Source organism: Myotis nattereri, assembly GCF_964212035.1.
Source record: "Myotis nattereri genome assembly, chromosome: 3".
NCBI lineage: Eukaryota > Metazoa > Chordata > Mammalia > Chiroptera > Vespertilionidae > Myotis > Myotis nattereri.
This window is the reverse complement of record NC_138077.1, coordinates 205,949,166-205,966,701: the sequence shown is the minus strand read 5'-3', so window position 1 is coordinate 205,966,701 and position 17,536 is coordinate 205,949,166. Positions and strand designations below refer to the sequence as shown.

The 17,536-nt window shown below is 57.6% G+C and overlaps 1 protein-coding gene across 2 annotated transcripts in view; it reads left to right on the top strand.

Moving 5' to 3' along the window:
* Positions 1–9,128: 9,128 nt before the first annotated feature.
* PAX7 (paired box 7) overlaps positions 9,129–17,536 on the top strand; it is a gene marked incomplete at both ends in the record, with an annotated part of 94,755 nt that continues 86,347 nt past the window's right edge. Inside the window, 4 exons of one of the 2 annotated variants that reach the window (XM_081088169.1) lie at positions 9,129–9,213; positions 11,739–11,974; positions 12,529–12,658; positions 13,525–13,653. In XM_081088169.1, coding sequence (XP_080944295.1) covers positions 9,129–9,213; positions 11,739–11,974; positions 12,529–12,658; positions 13,525–13,653 — 580 coding nt within the window. Of the gene's footprint in view, positions 9,214–11,738; positions 11,975–12,528; positions 12,659–13,518; positions 13,654–17,536 lie in introns of both variants that reach the window. The other variant, XM_081088168.1, reaches the window with a different exon arrangement.

Genomic DNA, 17,536 nt, shown 5'->3' with positions numbered 1-17,536 from the left:
CGCTATGATGCGCACTGGCCACCAGGGGGCAGACACTCAATACCGAGCTGACCCCGGAGGCTGGAAGGCAGGTTCATGGCTGCCTCTCAGTGCTATTGGGCCCGGCCCCGACTGGGTCCCCAGGAGAGCCAGTGCTCTGGCTCCACGGAAAATGCCAGACCAGGGAGCAGCCACTCAGAGGGCAGGTCCACAGCCACTATGCTGACAGGGATGAGCAGTGCTACCAAAGTGGGCCAATCCCCACAGGCCACACCCCTGACCAGTGCATGAATCCCATGCACTGGGCCTCTAGTCCTAGGTAATAAAACCCTAATATGCAAATTGACCGAACGGCGGAATGACTGGTCTTTATGATGTGCACTGACCACCAGGGGACAGACACTCAACGCAGGAGCTGCCCCTGGTGCTCAGTGCGCTCCCACAGGGGGAGCACCACTCAGCCAGAAGCCAGGCTCACAGCTGGAGAGCACAGCGGCAGCGGTAAGGACCCCTCAGGGGATGTCTGACTGCCGGCTTAGGCTGAGAGGGCACAGGCCGGGCTGAGGGACATGAATGTCATGCACTGGGCCTCTAGTTCTATTATAATGTCTATGTGAAATAGTTAATACTTTTTTTTTTTAAGCCCTGCTATCTCTTAGCTGTGTGGCTGTGGGCAATTTATTTCACATTTCTGGACTTTTGTCTCCTCATCTGTAATATGAAGACACTGGGACCTGATGTGTATGACATTTAATGATATGATGTACGCCAAGTGCCTCGCAAGTGTCTGGCTCATCGCAAGTAGCAAGTCACCATTATTATTGTTGCTGTTGTCCTTCTGAAACTGAAGAGCATATTCTACAGCGCACACCCCCCTTCCCAAGCAAGAGAAATAACTTTCTCTGCTCCAAGCCCTGGTTTCTGAAACTCAGCATTGGTGGGGAGTGGGGCGGACGGGAGAGCTGAAAACTACAATGGTAGAAGCGGGGGGAGGGGGTAAGAGTGGGGGGCGCCCCTTTGCAACGGCACTTTTTGATCTGCTCTAACTGCCAGTATAGAGAATACGATGGAATTCATTTTTATGATGAAGGAATTAATGGTTATGGAGAGAATCAGGTTCAGGTGGAAGACTTGAATCCAAAGAAGGGAATAAAGCCTTGAAATTCAAATGAAAAATTATTATATAAGCATAAAGGAAACCTATTTTACACCTGTAAGACTAAATGTATAAATATGAGCCCACTGCTCCCTCTGGGGAATGGGGATTGTGCCTTTAATTCACCCAGACAAATATGCAGTGCACACTGCCTTCCACCTATACATTCCAATGAAGACCGGCACCCACCAGGGCCCCCGGCGCTCCCACACGGGCCACCTCCTCCCCTGGGTTAGGCACTTTCTGGCCACCAAAAGCCCTTGTGGTTTCTCCTCAGCCCCTAGGACGGAGGTGGGCTCCTGATGCTGCAAACTCCTTGGACAAGATCCTCTCAAAGGTTCCCTCCCAGCCCCAGCATCCTGTGGCCAGCAGTCTCCCAGCCCCAGCCCCACCCCATGGACTCCAGAGCCAACCTATAGTCATTAAGTCATTAGGATGTTCCCATTTCATTCATTCAATCAATAGCTCCTTCTGAGTGCCTGCCATGTGTCCATCTCTGTGCTCAGTGCTAGGTTCATCTTATTTACAAGAGGGGAAACTGAGGCAGCGGGCAAAGAAATGAGAGCAAGGAAGAGGACAGGCTTTGGAGTCAAAGAAGCCTAAGTTAACATCTCTTTCCTACCACCTGGTACTCTTTGACCTTGAACGGGTCTGTTTGACCTTGGACACCTCCCCGAGCCTCTGTAAAACGGACATGCTAGTATCCACCACATGGGGAGGCTTTGAGATGAAACAGGCTGGTTGGTAGATGCCTGGCATGGGGTAAGCCTTCAAAAAGGCTGGTTATCTATACTGGTGCCCAAGGTCACAGAGTAATATGGTCATTCAATGTAGTCCTTTATGGAGCAGCCCCTGTGTTCTTCCAGACACAGAGCCCAGCCACCGAATTGCAGAGATGAGCACCGCACGGTCCGGTCCCCGGGCCGACTACAGAGGGAGCAGGAAGCAAGGGCGCCAGCATGTGTTGAGTGCTGACTGCAGACCAAGCCCTGGGCCCTCCTGCTGCCTAAGGCTGTAATGATGGGCCATGTTTTGAGTTCTGTTTGAGCACGTGTGTATGTGTCATATGTGTGCATGTGGCACAGCAAAGGTTCGATATGCCGGCAAGTTGCTGACCTCGCAAGATTCAAGCCCAGGTCTCCCACTTTTCCCAAGTCCAGACACCCTGCCTGTGCTGCCGTCATTCGTTCATTCATTCATTCATTCATTCATCCATAAGTATTTATTGAGCATCTGCTATAGCACATGGGCTGCAGGAGTAGGATAAGCTCTGCTGTACCCGGGACAGAGACTCCCCCTCCCCGAAAGGGTCATGAAAAGGAGGGGGCTTCCCAAGCAGACAAGGACAGACCAGCCCTGGGGGACCACGGAACCCAATTCCATCAGCTTTCCCTCAGCAACGGGGCCCGTCTGAGGTGGGAACCAGGCAGCGTTTGATCTTTCAACCTAATTCCCATTCCGCTTCCCCGCCCCCCCCCCCCCCGCCCCCGCAAAGCCTGGGGGCCTGGAGGGAAAGTTAGGCTGGGCTGTGGGCTTCCCTGGAACCGTGCACAGCCAGAGCTGCAGGCCAGCCGAATCTGGGCCGACACCCACCCCCAACCTTTGATTTATTTCATGAAAATGCTTTGCCGGTTCCATAGATGTTGGGCTGTGATAAGGTAATTGTCCAAGGGCGCAGTCTACCACCACCCATTAACGCAGGACTCAGTGCAAACTGAACTTGGAGAAGTGATCTAAGGGAGTCAGAGGAGGCAGCCCAGCGAGATCTGACACTTGGGCTTTTGTTCAGGCAGCTGGGAGCTTGGGAGGAGGTTTCCAGTGGTTCCAGGATCACATTCCCATCGCACACGCACCTCCACCTCCTGCTACCTGCATGGACCCACATACATGCTGTGTACACACATGCATACATGCACACATGCACACATGTGCAGGTACAGGCACACTCACATGCTCTTATATGCTCTCAGCCTCACATTCCTACATATACACTCCAGCACACACACAGTCCCGTCCACCCTTTAGGGGACTGGGGCCGGATTGGAGGGGCATTCTCCTATCGGGGGGCACTTTCCCCACACCGAAGTGGAAAGGGGGATTAATAGGCAGGGGAGGGGTTTTTCCAGATATTGGAGAACGCGCTGTGAAGATGGCCTTGACTGCACTTCCGAAAGCCAGGGGGGAAAGTAACAAGAGAGGAAAATCCATGCCCATCCAACATGGCTCAGTGGCTGAACATCAACCTATGAACCAGGAGGTCATGGTTCAATTCCTGGCCAGGGCACATGCCAGGTCCCAGTGGGGGGGGGGGGTATGTGCAGGAGGCAGCCGATCAATGATTCTCCCTCATCATTGATGTTTCTCTCTCTCTCTCCCTCTCTCCTCCTTCTCTGAAATCAATAAAAATATATTTTAAGAGAGAGAGAGAGAGAGGAAAAACCAGAGGAGCAAGCGCAGGGAGAGGGGGAGGCAGTCCCAGAAGTTGGCCACCTGGCAAGGTGGGCACGGGAGGCATCTGGGCACCTCCTGGGTGTCCCTCTAAGTTTCAACCTCACAGTCTTGTTTTCCAGAACTTCAGGAGGTAAGGGCTCCCAGTACCAGCCTGAGGAGAAGGAAGAAGAGAGGAAGAGAGAGGAGGAGGAGGAGGAGGAGGAGGAGGAGGAGGAGGGGGGGGGGGGGAGGAGGGGGAAGAGGGAGGGAGGGCCAGGAGGAAGGGAAGGAGGCGGCTCCTGGAGAGCCTATTGAGCAGTGGGCCTGGGAGAAGCCGTATTATTATTACTGCCCTTGTTATTTACCTTGAGAACTGGAACCCCACACGGTCTATTTTCTTTTTCTGGGGAAGAGAAAAATGTCAAGCAAGAGAACACTGCCACTTCCCTTTCCTTCCTCTGCAGGTTGGGGCAGTGATTTCAAGGCCTCTCTTGGAAGAATGCTACTCCGTAAGAGAAAAACAGTAGCAGAGGATTGGGGGAGTTGGCCAAGGTGTTCTTTTTCAAGGGAGCCCCTTCAAAGGGGGGGCCGAGGAATCCTGGCATCCGGAACCTGGAGGGAGCCTGCCAAGGGTGCTTTGTTCCATGATATTCCATTCCTCTCCCCACCCCCACCCCACCCCTCCTCTCTCATTATCAAATATTTGAAGACGGAATAATTCCATTTGTAGATGTCTTTGGCCGGAGCCTCTGAAAATGCAAAAGGCCCCGCTGAAATCCAAACCCCTGGTGTTCAAGGTGGATTGATCACCCTTTAAACGGAAGGTTTACTGGGCAATCGCTTTCAGAAAAGGGCTCATTGCAGAGATCTGGAATAAACAGTGCGCTCCCCCTTGGGCTGGGAGAAGGGCTACTGGCCACATGGGGGCAGGGAAAAGGGACCCCAGGAGAGGTCCTAAGTTGTGCCACACTTTCCATCACTCACAGGCTGCGAGAGAAAGGCCAGCTTCCCCGGCTGATGTCACCCTGGGCCTTGCTCCTGGTCCTGGGGCCTATGTTTTTCTTTCCCATTTTAATTGGGTTTGGAGGGTTCAATCCGGGGACTTGGGAAAAAGACTTCCTATTAGCACTGTGTTGCCCTTATAAATGAAGTTGGGGGTGGGGGTTAAGATCTCAGGACAGAGAGAGGTGGAGGTAGGGGACAGTTATCCAGCCAGAGTACTAGCATGGGGTGATTTGGGGGTGGGGGTGGGGGTGGGGGGCCTGGAGATGTTCCTTTAGAGCAGTGGTTCCCAAATGGGGCACACGCCCCACGGGGGGGGGGCAATTTGATTTAAGGGGGACAATTGGAGAATGAGTGATATGAGTGATTAACAGTGAATTTGAATTTTTTGCATTTCTATGGTTCTAGGGGCCTCATATTCAGTATATACATATATATTGTATTTATGCATTCCAGTTCCCTATTATATGTTTTGAAACTTTATTTGCTATTCTTTCATATCACTTCATTTTTTTTAAAACAATTTCTTGGTGATTCCTTCCTCAGTACTTCAACTGTCCTTTCATTCTTCTATTTTTCTCTTTCATGGATTCCATGTTCTTTGGAAGCTTGTTTAGACCAAGTGAATGGCCTTTTAGGCTTCCTCCACGTGAATAGGAGTTCACTGTTTGAATAATAAGAATTATATGTCACGGGGGGGGGGGGTTAGAGACGCATCAGGATTTTAGAGACGCTTAGGTTGGGAGGCAGTGCTTTAGAGAGAGACGGCGGGCGGAGGTAGAGGCAAAGCAGAGAGGGGCCCCTCCAGAAGGCCTCTGCCCCATCCCAAGGGGACCAGGGGCTCTCCCAGGGATTCAGGGCTGAGTTACAGCCCGCAGAGCAACGGGGGCTGGGCATACCTCAGGAAACCATGGAGATGGGGGAGGCGGTGGACGAGATGAACAGACCAAGAAGGGGAAGCCGCTGGGAGAAGTCAGAAAGACAAGGAAAGAGAAAGACAAAAAGAGATGGAAGAGCCCGTGACAGAGTGTGGGGGGACAGAGAAAGAAAAGGGCGTCATGCGTGCCTGTGAGAGAGAGTGTGAGAAAGAGAGAGAGAGGAGAGGGGGGAGGAAGAAGCAGGGAGGGAGGGAGAGAGAGAGAGAGAGAGAGAGAGAGAGAGAGAGAGAGAGAGAGAACAGGATGAGAGGCTGAAGGGAAAAGTTTACAAGCCAGGCCCAGCCCAGCACCCGCAATGCAGAGGGTGCCCCTCAGTGCTAACAGCAGTGATTGGGGGTCTTAGGAGTTGATTGGTGTCTCTATGGGGGTGCACTGGAGCCAGCAGGTGAGCAAGGGGGACTGAGAGGGAGAAATCCCCCCCCCACCTCCAGCGGAAGCCGCCCCAGCTCCCAGGTGCACCCCTTTCCCCTGCTGGATGTGAAATCGCCATTTCACCCCGCCACACTTCTTAATTGTTGCAAAAATCATTTGTGAAATTGGTCTCCAGCAGGCGAGACCAGCCACGCTCATTCCGACAGACACCTCCCCCTCCTCCCCCGCACCTGCCCCCCGGGAGCCCACGGAATCCCCAAGCTGTGACCACGCAGGGTTGCCGCCACCAGCACTGGGTCTGGGGGAGCCTGTTAAGAGGCGGGGGGGGGGGGACTCCTTGCTACTGGACCAGCCACTCTGAGTGGGCTGCCAGGAGGGCAGGAGCCGTGCCAAGGGTTAGGTGGTTCTGCTTGCCTGGGGTTCCAGTGCCCAGCTGGGGGGCCCTGGATCCTGGGGTCCTGCTCTAGGCTTGCCCCACTCCGTTGGGAGAGGGCCCAATGCCAAGGCTGAGAGGAGGGACGTCTTCTGGCCTCTGCACCAGGTTCGCTCCAGGGGTCTTTTCTCCAAAACACCACTTCTACCCTCTGGACAGCGCGGGGAGCGACACCAGGGCAACATGGAAGAGACGCCAGAACATAAACACGGACACAGATGCTCACGTAGAAACACAGCCCTCCCTGGGGACCACCGCCTCCGGCAGCCCTGCACGCAAACCCACCGACACAGGTACCCTGGCCCGTCCACCCCGACACAGAGAAGAGGCGCCTTGAATCCTCTGAGCCCAGAGGGAGATCAGTGATGGATGAATGAATGAATGAATGAATGAACAACATATGTAACACATGTCTGTGTATATCTGCACGTACACACGTGCACATGCCCTGTAGAGCCACCTCTCCACCTCTGGAGGTCAAGACAGGCCTGAGTCTCCAGCAAGATGAGATGTGAAGTCTACCTCATCACACACACACACACACACACACACACACACACACACGGCCTAAAATTTCATCTCAGTCTCTCCTGGGGCAGGAGTGACCCTCAGTCACTCCGTGGTCGAGTGGCACCGCCAATGAAGAAAGGGACCTGAACACCCCTATGACTCAGGCAGCCGGTACCCTGGTCTGGGCAAGGCACCCTGGTGTCCCCCCTTTCAATTCTGGGGCCACGGAGGGGGTGGGTTTAATACCTTCCAGTAGGTTCCCATTCCTAGAGGGCCTCCCCCTCCCCCAAGAGCCTGAGGAGCCCCCTGTGCCTGGAGAGAGGGCAGAGGAGGGAGTGTGCCACATGCTGAGAGGGCAAAGGTCACAGGTGAGGAAGAGGGGAGGAGCGGGGCACAGTGGGGCCAGCCTGAGGAAAGCCCCCCAGGCCAGGACGAGGCGGACCCAGCTCTGGGAGAGGGCGGGCGGGGGCGGGCTGGTGGGTTCTGGGCGAGTCTGGGGGCTGGGTTTATTTTATTGTATTTTGTGCTGGAGACACTATTTCCCGGGGGAGACAAAAGGCCTGCAGCCCTGGCGTCCTGCCCCGCTGGGAGGGCGTTTCGCCCCCAGGACTCAGCGTCCATCCGAGGCAGGGGCGTCCAGTCACTCAGGCCCAGAAGCGCGCAGAATGTCGGGGCCTCTCTGGCCACCCCACCCCCGCTCCTGACCGCGCAATTGGGGCGCGCCCCCTCCAAATTCTGAGCGGAGGAGCTCGGAATTAATGAGCTCAGGGCAGTGCCAAGTGCTGACCCGCTCCCTCCCACCCCTTGGGACCCCCAGATCCTGGGCACCCCTTTGTGGTTCAGCCTCAGGGAATCCGATTACCTGCTGGAAATGAGTTCTGGGTGTGGCCTGGGAGGCGGAAGAGGGTGAGGGGTTTTAACCCGCGGGAGCAGCGCAGGGAAGGATGAGGGATGTGGATTGGGGAGGCGGGGGGGGGGGGGGGGGGGTCGTCCCTAACACCCCACAGACCCAGTCTTCTAAGCACCAGACCCTGCCAGTCACTCTCAGCCTCTCAGAGCTGACACGGTTTCAGAGAAAGTCGTAAATCGCTCCCTTGGAGTCACCCTCGGCCCCACTCGCGGAAAATTGCGTGTGCGAGTGAAATGAAGGAGAAGATGTGAAAGGCAGCGGGCGCGGACCTGGGAGGCCAGAGAGAAGGCGAGGGTCCTGGGGAGCCCCCGCCGGAGGCAGACATTCCCCTGCAGCCCGCCCGCCAGCCGCCGGGAGCGAGGGGCCGTGGGCGCCCCGGGGCCTGCACTCCGCGGGCCACTCATTCGTCAAAAGGAGACACTCGGACAAAGTTAACCCCCTCTCCTCCCTCCTCCCGCCCCCCCCCCCCAACTCCTGGCCTTTTAACGGGCAGTTCAAATTCTCCCCCCAAAACCAGGCCGAGTCGGGGATTAGAAAAAAGAAGGGGGAAAAAATTGGTTGGCGACTTCTTTTCGTTATTGGTTCTCCACTCCCTTCCGCCCTGGCCCCCTTCCCTCCGCATAAATAAAAGAAAAGTCCGGACCTATCAGCTCCGGCGCGCGGCCCCCTCCTCCTCGTACTCCAGGGGAGCACTTTGCACAACTTACCCGGAGCACCGCTCGCCCCCTCGCTCGCCCTCGGCATCCCTGTCGCCTCCCCTCCGGCCCCGAAACCCCGGAGGCACCTTCTCCCCTCCCCGCGTGTCCTGGGGGCGGGGGTGTGGGAGCTGGTGCGTAAGGGAGTAGCGAGTGTGGTCTGGAGAAAGGCGTGGAGACCAGTGCGGAGAAGAGGGGGGGGCGGGGGGAGAGGAGGGAGGACGAGAGAATAAATATATAAATAAATACGAAAAAGAATCCACTCCGCAGCCTCCCGGCTCAGAAACTTTGGCCGCGAGCGCGAGAGCGCGGCGCTCGCGCGTCCCAGGCTGGGGGCCCGGACTGCGGCCGCGTCCCCCGGATCTGCCCGGAGCATCCGCCCGCACAACTTCTGGCGAAGCGGAGCGGGCAGAGGCGGACTTGGGCTTGGCGTGTTTGTTTGTTTGAACTTCCTTGTCGCCACCTTCCCTCCCCGCGCAACCTCCGCCCCCACCTCACCCCCCTCCCCGGCTTCTGGACGCGTAGACTACAGCCGGGGTAGGGGGCGGGGGGTAGGCAGAGTGTGGGGAGGGGAGCGGGACGAGGCTAAGAAAAAAAAAAAGAAGAAGAAGAAGAAGGAAAGAAAGAGATCGCAGCGGGGGTGAAGAGAAAGGACGGGAAGCGCTTTGGGCCGACTCCGGAGTCGCCCCCGGCGCGCGCGACAATGGCGGGCCTGCCCGGCGCAGTACCGAGGATGATGCGGCCGGCGCCCGGGCAGAACTACCCCCGCACCGGCTTCCCGCTGGAAGGTAAGAGCGCGGGCTGGCCTCGCCTCGCTCCTCCGCCGGGAACGGAGGTCCCCGGAGCGGTGGCCGTCTCCAGGGGGTGGTGGCGGCGCCCCGACAGCACGGGGGTCCCCTTCTCTTCGGGGTCCAAGTCCGGGCGCCAGACCCAGGAAGTTCCTGGGACCGACACTCGTCGGCATTTGCGTTGGTTTCACTGACCCTCGGCCTCCGCCTCAAGGGTCGTAGGCTCTGGCCTTCACCCGCAGAGCTGAACCGGCAGATTCGGGCTCCTGGTAAATGTCGGGTCCCGGTGGGTTTCCGTTCTTTCCACTGTTTTCAGATACTCTCGCCCCCTCCGATATCCCTGGGCGCTCTGCGTTCCCCAGCGACAGGCTTTCTGCTCTTGTTTTGAATTGTTCGTTTCCTCTCCGGGTGTCTTCCCATCCCTTTTATTCCGAAATACCAACACGCGTGGTATGTGTATGTCTGAACGGGGCAGGCTATCCGCTTCTGCCCAAGCAACTCTCCTGCTTCGGGGTCTGGAGACCAACTAATTAGAAATGATACATAGTAACGAATTCCCACCCCCGCCAAACTTTTCACCCGGGCTTCCGAACTCTGGGAACCCTCCCAGGAGAGAGCTTCAGCGTGGCGAGAAGGCACCGCGCTGGGCAGGCAAGGGGAAGCGTTCATTTTGTCATGTGTCCTCCCCAAACAGCCAGCGCCGCGGTGAGCAGAGAGGACGGGCGGGCGGGGAGCCGGTCCCGGCCGGGGAGAGCGCTGGGGACGCGCCGCCCAGACCCTTTCCGGAGTCTTTATTTTCTTTTCTTTTTTTTTTTTTCTTTTTTTAACGAATGGAAGGTCTTCAACCTGTCAACTGGGAGGTCACTCAGCTCCGGGGGTAGGAACCCCAGGGTGTCACCGATAGGCGCGGCTTTTTTTTTTTTTTTAATTACTCTTCTTGTAATTCTATGAGGCCCCTGGTGCGTGAGGCTGGGGAGAGGAGGCCGGGTGGGGACGGGCGGGCAGGCAGCCTGCGATCTGGGGAGGAGGGGGGTCCGGACCCTCCGGCTGCGAGACGGCGCGGGTCTCGGAATTAGACGCCGGCGAGGAGAGTGGCTCCGTGATCAAGTGCGCGCGAGCGGCCACGCAGGCGGGCGGGCGCCCGGCCCGGGGATTTGCCGCGCGCTCTCCTGTAGCGAATGCAGGGGAAACCGGCGGCCGAGGACGCGCGGCGGATTAGAACAATATTTGCCCAACATGACGGAGAATATTGAGGAGAGCCGAGTGCCGGTCGCTGAAGAGGCTCTTGAATATAAAGTTGGGCGCTCGAGAGCCCTCCAGCGCTAATGGCATATCCCGCCACGGAGACCGAGGGACTCTGACTTGGCGACGCACGATTTCTGATTAAATCCAAGGGTGGCTTCAGACACCGACTTTTACAAAGAGAGGCGGGGGGGACCGCGAGAGCGAGGGAGGAGGCGGTAGGCACCGCTCGGCAGCCCGAGCCCCTTCTCGCCTCCTCCCTTCCAATTATCCGTCGGCTCCCTCCGCCTCGGCGGCTGTGAAATCGTTCTAATCTGCCGGATCTCCGCAGCCGCCAAGTCCCCAAATTGGGGGGATCGAGGCCGGATTAGTGTACCGGGTGTCCCCCAACCTTCTGAGCAAACTGTGTAGACTTTGCATTAAGGCTTCCAGGCGAGGCGGCTCCCTCCCAGGCACGCACCAGGAGGGCCTGTCTTCCTGGTTTCCAAAGTCACCCCCGCCCGCAGGGACCCTGGCCATCTGTGTACCACCTCCCAGAGCCCGCAGGTACGGTCCACGGACTTCTGGGGACGAGCAGGTATTCATTTTAGGAGACTTCCCACGATGGAGCATGTCCCCAATCGTCCCCAAACGAAATTAGAACTTTGCGAGAGGTTAGAATCAAGAAGAGTCCGGGGAGGGACAGCCAGGTGCCCCCAGAGCCAGTAGGAAACAGCATGGTGTCACCTGTATTCGCTATTCCATTAAGGGCGGTGGCCCAAACTGGGGCTGTCAATATAGTCATCAACCAGCCCCTCTGGCCCCCAACAAAATGAACCCTCTTGACCTCTTGGAGCGTGGAGCTGACCGGATGGGCCACATCTCGCCGGTACTGGCATCTCTAAGGGGCAGGCGAACCTGCTGCCCAAGCTGCACCCTGGGGGGCAGAGAGCCATTGGTCCCAGAGCCTCCATCCAGGCTCTCCCTCTGTCTCTCCCTGCCCTTCTCAGAGGCGTCCAGACCCTCCAGGTGTGTCCTCCTTCCGCTTAGGGTGGCAGGACTGGGGACTCACAGCACCGGGGACTCTAGCAGCCAGCTAGGACCCTCTCTCCACCCCTGCAGGACCCTCCCTCCGCTTCAGGACTTTTTTTTTTCTGATGGCTGAACTGCCACAGCTCCAAACCTTGGGCCCTCAGAGCTGTCAGAGGTCTTGGGGCTCAAGAAACACTGGAGTCAAGGGGTGCACGGGGTCTCCTCCGCATCCTCACCCGGTGCCTCTCTCTTCCCTCCCCTCCCTCCCGCAGTGTCCACTCCGCTGGGCCAAGGCCGGGTCAATCAGCTCGGTGGCGTCTTCATCAACGGGCGACCCCTGCCCAACCACATCCGCCACAAGATCGTGGAGATGGCCCACCACGGCATCCGGCCCTGCGTCATCTCCCGCCAGCTGCGCGTCTCCCACGGCTGCGTCTCCAAGATCCTCTGCCGCTACCAGGAGACCGGCTCCATCCGGCCCGGGGCCATCGGAGGCAGCAAGCCCAGAGTGAGTGTCTGCCGTAGAGCGGCCGACCACAGGCCTTCCCCTGGTGGGGGGATCCTGGCCTGGCCCCCTTCACCGCCCTGAGCCATCCGGGTGACTATAGGCTTCTTATGGGAAATACGGTGGGAGACTGTCCCCACCCCAGATGCCCCTCCCCATTTTTTGAGTTTCTCAGGGAAGGGAATACCTGGGGTCCAGGTTGCCTGAGACTTTGAGGCCAATGAGTCATTCCTGGGCTGTACCTATATCTGTCCTGACTCCCTGTCACCATCCCAGACCAGGGACCGTTTCCCCCTCAGTCTTGTCTGAAATAGTGAGGAGGGGGATCCTGTGGGTTCTATTTCATTATCTCTACCCCCCCACACACACACACACACCCCACTGCCTTCCTTGGAGTCAGACAGGTTCCTTGAAAGGATACAAAGCCCATTTCAGAAGGAGGGCATGGCTACCAGAGCCACCAGCCTGGCCTGGGGCTCTTGGGAAGTTGATATTGAAAGTCTCTCCCTCCCCCCACCCATCTTCCTGCTCCTGCCCTCCCACCTCCACCTCTGAAGCAGGTGGCGACCCCGGATGTGGAGAAAAAGATTGAGGAGTACAAGCGGGAAAACCCGGGCATGTTCAGCTGGGAGATCCGGGACCGGCTGCTCAAGGACGGGCACTGTGACCGCAGCACCGTGCCCTCAGGTGAGAAGGCAGCTGAGCCAGCGGAGCCCGGGGCTGCCGGGCTCTGGGGATCCGGGCTGGATGAGGGGGGCGGAGGCTGATGGATGGGGGGAACTTGGAGAAAAGTTGGGAGGGAATGGGAGGAAGAGAGCAGAGAGACAGTGAGGACACAGGAGGGAAGCAAAACCTTAAGGGAGATGGAAGGAGAAGGAAGGGAGGGAGGGAGGGAGAGAGGGAGGAAAGAGGCGGCAAAAAGTTTACTTATCATGTTGGGTGAGAAGTGCTCCCTGGCACTCCCCTAGAGAAGTGGCCTGGAGACAGGGTTGTCCCAGGAGGTTTGATCTCCGGGGGCTCCCTGGACCCCCTTCTTCAAGTCACCATGTCCTTTCTGCTGCTGCCACCAGCCATCAGTGGGTCCCAAATGTGGAGGCCCTGAGCCAGGCTCCCTGCGGGGGAGTGTGTGCCTGGGCCCTGGGGCAGGCAGGGCTGGGACACACCTGCCTGTGGCTGCAGCAGCCGGGGCTGGGGGGCCTGCCTCCAGGGAGGCCTGGGGAAGGCGGTGTGGACGGGAGTGCACCCAGGGTATGTGACCGGAAAGGCACAGGTGTGTGTGGGGATGTGTTAGGATAGGAGTGCACAGGTGGCTGTGTCTGCCCGTCTTGCCGCTGAGTGCGTGCCCTGTGTGAGTCAGGCTTGCCCACGGGTGACACACTGTGCTCGTGCCCCGCGGAGGTGTAAATGCCGGCCTGTGGGTGTGAATCCCCGGGCAGTGTATTGGGGGGAAGGGGCTTCGGGACCTTGTCCCCAGGGCCCAGGCGGCCTGTGCTCTGCTCCCGCGCCCCAACAACTTATACTCGCTCTTTTGCCTTTGAATTTCTGAGGTTTAGTGAGTTCGATTAGCCGTGTGCTCAGAATCAAGTTCGGGAAGAAAGAGGAGGATGACGAAGGGGACAAGAAAGAAGACGATGGGGAGAAGAAAGCCAAACACAGCATCGACGGCATCCTGGGCGACAAAGGTAGGGACCCTCCCTGCCGGCCACGACCGAGCCCGCGTTTCCCACGAGCTGGTGTGCGGGCCAGGGATGAATCGATTGTGCTTCGCTTCTGTGCCCCAGACTGGCGGACAGAACTCGTGGCTCTGGAGCAGCCAGGAGCCTCTCAGGATTTGGGGAGGGCGCCCCCTCCGTGTGTTTCGCCGGGCGGGGAGCAGGTGGCCTCCGTTGCCGGGGAGCTCGGCTGCAGGTTACTGCAAGGCGCGCTGACAACCGTGGGCCTAGGGGGCGCGGACTCCGGGCGAGAGTCCTCCAGGCCTGGCGTTTTGGCTGCGGGTCCCTGGGTCGATCTATTATTTATAGGAAACTTGGGCAAGGGGGGCGGGGGGCGAGGAAGGAGGGGCCGGCCTGCGGCTCCCTAAATGAATTTGTTAACCAGACCCGCACACGCTCTCTAAACGGTCCCTTGAAACCCCGCCTGACAGCTGACTGACCGCCGCAATCAATAAAAATTAGCGGGGCCCGCGTGGGCCGCTGCCTCTCATTTCCTGTTGCCAGGGCCCAGATCGCCGCGGCGCAGAGTGGGGAGGCAGAGGGGTGCTCTCAGGGCCAGAGCCTGGGCAGGAGGATCCCGGTAAAGGAGAGAGATTGGGGCGCTGCACCCCCTCTCGCGCGGCCGCTGGGCGGACTGAAGCCTAACCCGGGCTCTGATTTTCCTGGAGGGGAGCTAGAGGAGCCGTTCATCCTCCTGGCGCCTGCGTGCCTGGGGGAGGGGATTGCTCTGTCCTGTATTGAGGCAGGAAATTTCAGGAGAAGGGCAAGTCCTTCCTCAATCCCTCGTCCCCTGGAAGTTGTCTTTGAGACGTGGTGAGTGTTCCTGCTTTGCGTGAGGGCGTGGGGAGAGATAGAAGCGGGAGATCCGGAGTCAAGGGCCGACAGGAAAAGACGCCGGTGTCCCCAAGGACACGCGTGGGGAGGACAGTGGGAACCTGTACGACAGTGGCTTTGGGAAAAGGGCAGAAACTTGTAAAGAGCACTTGTGTTTGCGTTTCCTTCCAGAAGTTTGTGGAGGCCTCCCTCTCCTTGCCTCCCGTGAACTCCCGGTTCAGGTCTCTCTCCAGTTCTCAGTGGCCGCTCCCAACCTTGAAGGTGAACTTCACAGACAAAGCCCAGCCAGGCCCAGCCCCCACGGGCCTGGTTGGAGGGGGAAGGAAGAGGGGCAGAGGCAGCCCCCTGTGAGAGCAGCTGGAGCTGGGACGGAGCAGGCTATTGACATTCAGGGCCCCCAGTGGAACCCTGTCCGGCAGGGACAAAAGGGCGAGGGAAGAAAGGGAGCGAGCTGTGCCTGACACCCCGCTGTGCGGGGGCCTGGCCTGGGTCTTCAGCGGGAGGGGCCCTGCCTGCCAAGCAGCCCCTGGCTCTCCTGAGGTCGCCCAGAGCCCTGGCACCCCTGGTGCTGGTGGGAGGGACCCAGTCCTCACTTCAGTCTGTATTGGAAAGGTACTTAGTTGGACTCCTTTTTGTGGGGTGGGAGACATGAAACTTGAATAATCTTTCCCACCAAATCCTGCACAGCAGACAGCGCTTGTGGGAGGGGTACCCTGGGGGGAGTGCCGGGAGATTTGGTTTTATTTGGAGAAACTTTAGGGGTGTGCCTGTCTGTCTGTCTATGGGGTGGGGGTGTGCCCAACTCCGTCTGTGAGGAAGCACAATAGACTCATTTCTTTTGAGAGAGAGAGAGAGAGAGAAAGGGAAATGAAGAGGATGGGAAGATGGTGTGGTTTGGGGAATCCCTTCGACTCAAAGGCATTGGAAGCGGCTTCCGGTGCAGGTCTGGGCTTTTCTAAAACCAGCTAACAGGCGGCGACTTCGCTAGACAGAGGTTTTCCCTGCAGCGGGACCGGGAAGCCCAGGCCTCCAGGGTTGAAGGAGGAGCCTGGCGGTTCCGAAGGGAAGGCTGAGAGCGCGGGCACTGGGTCTGTGGAGTGGCAAAATGAAACGAAAGCCGCGGGCCTGGGCTTGGAAAAGCCCTGCAGTTCTGAGTGACAGTGGGCATGTGGGCATTGCGACTGGGGCTAGGTGGCCACGTAGGCGCTTGTGTCTGTCCGTGTGACTGCCCCTCGGCCCTTGGAGGGGAGTGCGAGGGCTGTATTCCGAACCAGTGGGCTTCTGTGTGGGGGTGCAGTGTCATTGTAGAGGGGTGCAGTGTGAATGGGCTGTGTGCTGGTCGGTTGCCTGCTCGTCTGTGCACAAATCATATCAGCTCCTGATGTGGTACCCGGGGCCAGTCCGTGGGCACCTGGGTGAACTGCCCACCTGGAACCATTCACCTCTCTCCCAGGCCCCAGACATCGGTTTCATGGCCAAGTTAGGGGTTAAAAGACCTCCCAGCCTCCACCAGTATCAACCAGGTGGGGAGAGGCTGCGAGGCCCCGAGGCCCCGTGGGCAGAGCGAGGGGAGGGGCGCACATCCACAAACTTTGTTTTGGCTCCTTGCGTTGGACAAATGCTTTCTCCGGGGGTTGCCCCACTCGTGGCGGGGAGCCCTGGAAGAAGGGGTTTAAGAGCTCGCCTCTTTAAACGCTAAAGAGAGATCCCTCCCTGAGCCCGCTTTTTCCTGGCGTCCGCTTGGCATTTAATAACGTTAAGACTTATTAGAGCTGGTAATGAAAACTGGACCTGCTGAATAGGGAGCGGTGTTGGAGAGGGGTGTAATAGCTCCCAGGCATGGGAAGAAACTATTTATCCGCAATCAGTCCTCACTCTCAGAGTTTGAAGCACAAACGTTAAGTTGAAGGGTTTTAAAGCAGATTAAATTGAGCTTTTATTTCTGTGCACTTTCATCTCTGAACAGCTCACTCCTGCTCCCCTTGGGCTGATATTCATGAGGCTGCTCATATTTTTTTTTTTTGCTCTTATCCTTGTTAAGACTAAGTTATTAGGATTGTTGGTTGTGAGGATCTGCAGCCCGATGCGCGTAGGGGCTCCGGCCAAGCTCTGGTCACCTGGAGAGGGGAGTGGACAGTTCGCTGCCCTCATCCGCTCAGACTCTCCTCCATGCCCCTTCTCTGAGGATCAGGGGACGGACAGGCCCGGGACCCAACCAGGAAAGGGTTTGAGGAGGGACGAGAAAGAACAGGATTTTCCTGAGACTCTTGTAGGAAATTTGAGAGGCGTTTGCACAGAGTCAAACCGTTCTTCTGGGGAACTGATGGAGTGAATGGGAAGAAATGAGTAATAATAATAATAATAATAATAATAATAATAATAATAACAATGGCAATAAGCAATAAGAACACCAAAGCCTCCAGCAAGCATCTGGCAATGTACAAACTTAGGCTGAAACGGACCAGATCAGACGTGGGGGCTCCACACGGTTCTCTAAAGCAGAAAGCCCAGCAGGGTCACAATGAATAGGAAGCCAGGGGGAAAGTAACAAGATTAAAAAAGAGGAGTGTGCCTTTTGGGGGGGAGGGGTCCCCAAAGTCCACCCGAGAATGTGCCGGCTTCCCCCTTATGAATGGCCACCTGAGTGGGGGCCCAGGTGTGTGCCTGAGAGAGAGAGGCAGGTGTGTGTTTCTCTGCCTTTTCCCTTCATCGATGCTGAAAGCAGCAAACTTACAGGTGTGGAGTGGGAAGTGAAGGAGGAGACTCGGAAGGAGGGAGAGCCCCGAGTGCCGGCTTTAGACACTTGTAAAAGGAGGTGGGAAACAATTTAATTTGGCAGCGGCGGTAGCTGCTAATGCGGTTTTCGGTCGTTTGCTACACAGGAGGAAGCTGTTTTGATTGTGTGTACAAGGACCTGCCAAATTTAATTAGGCTCCGGGGGAGCGAATGAATGGGGGGAGGGGGGTTCGGCTCCCCTCAGCCCACGCCGCCTTCTCCTCGGCTTCTTCACACCTGGAAG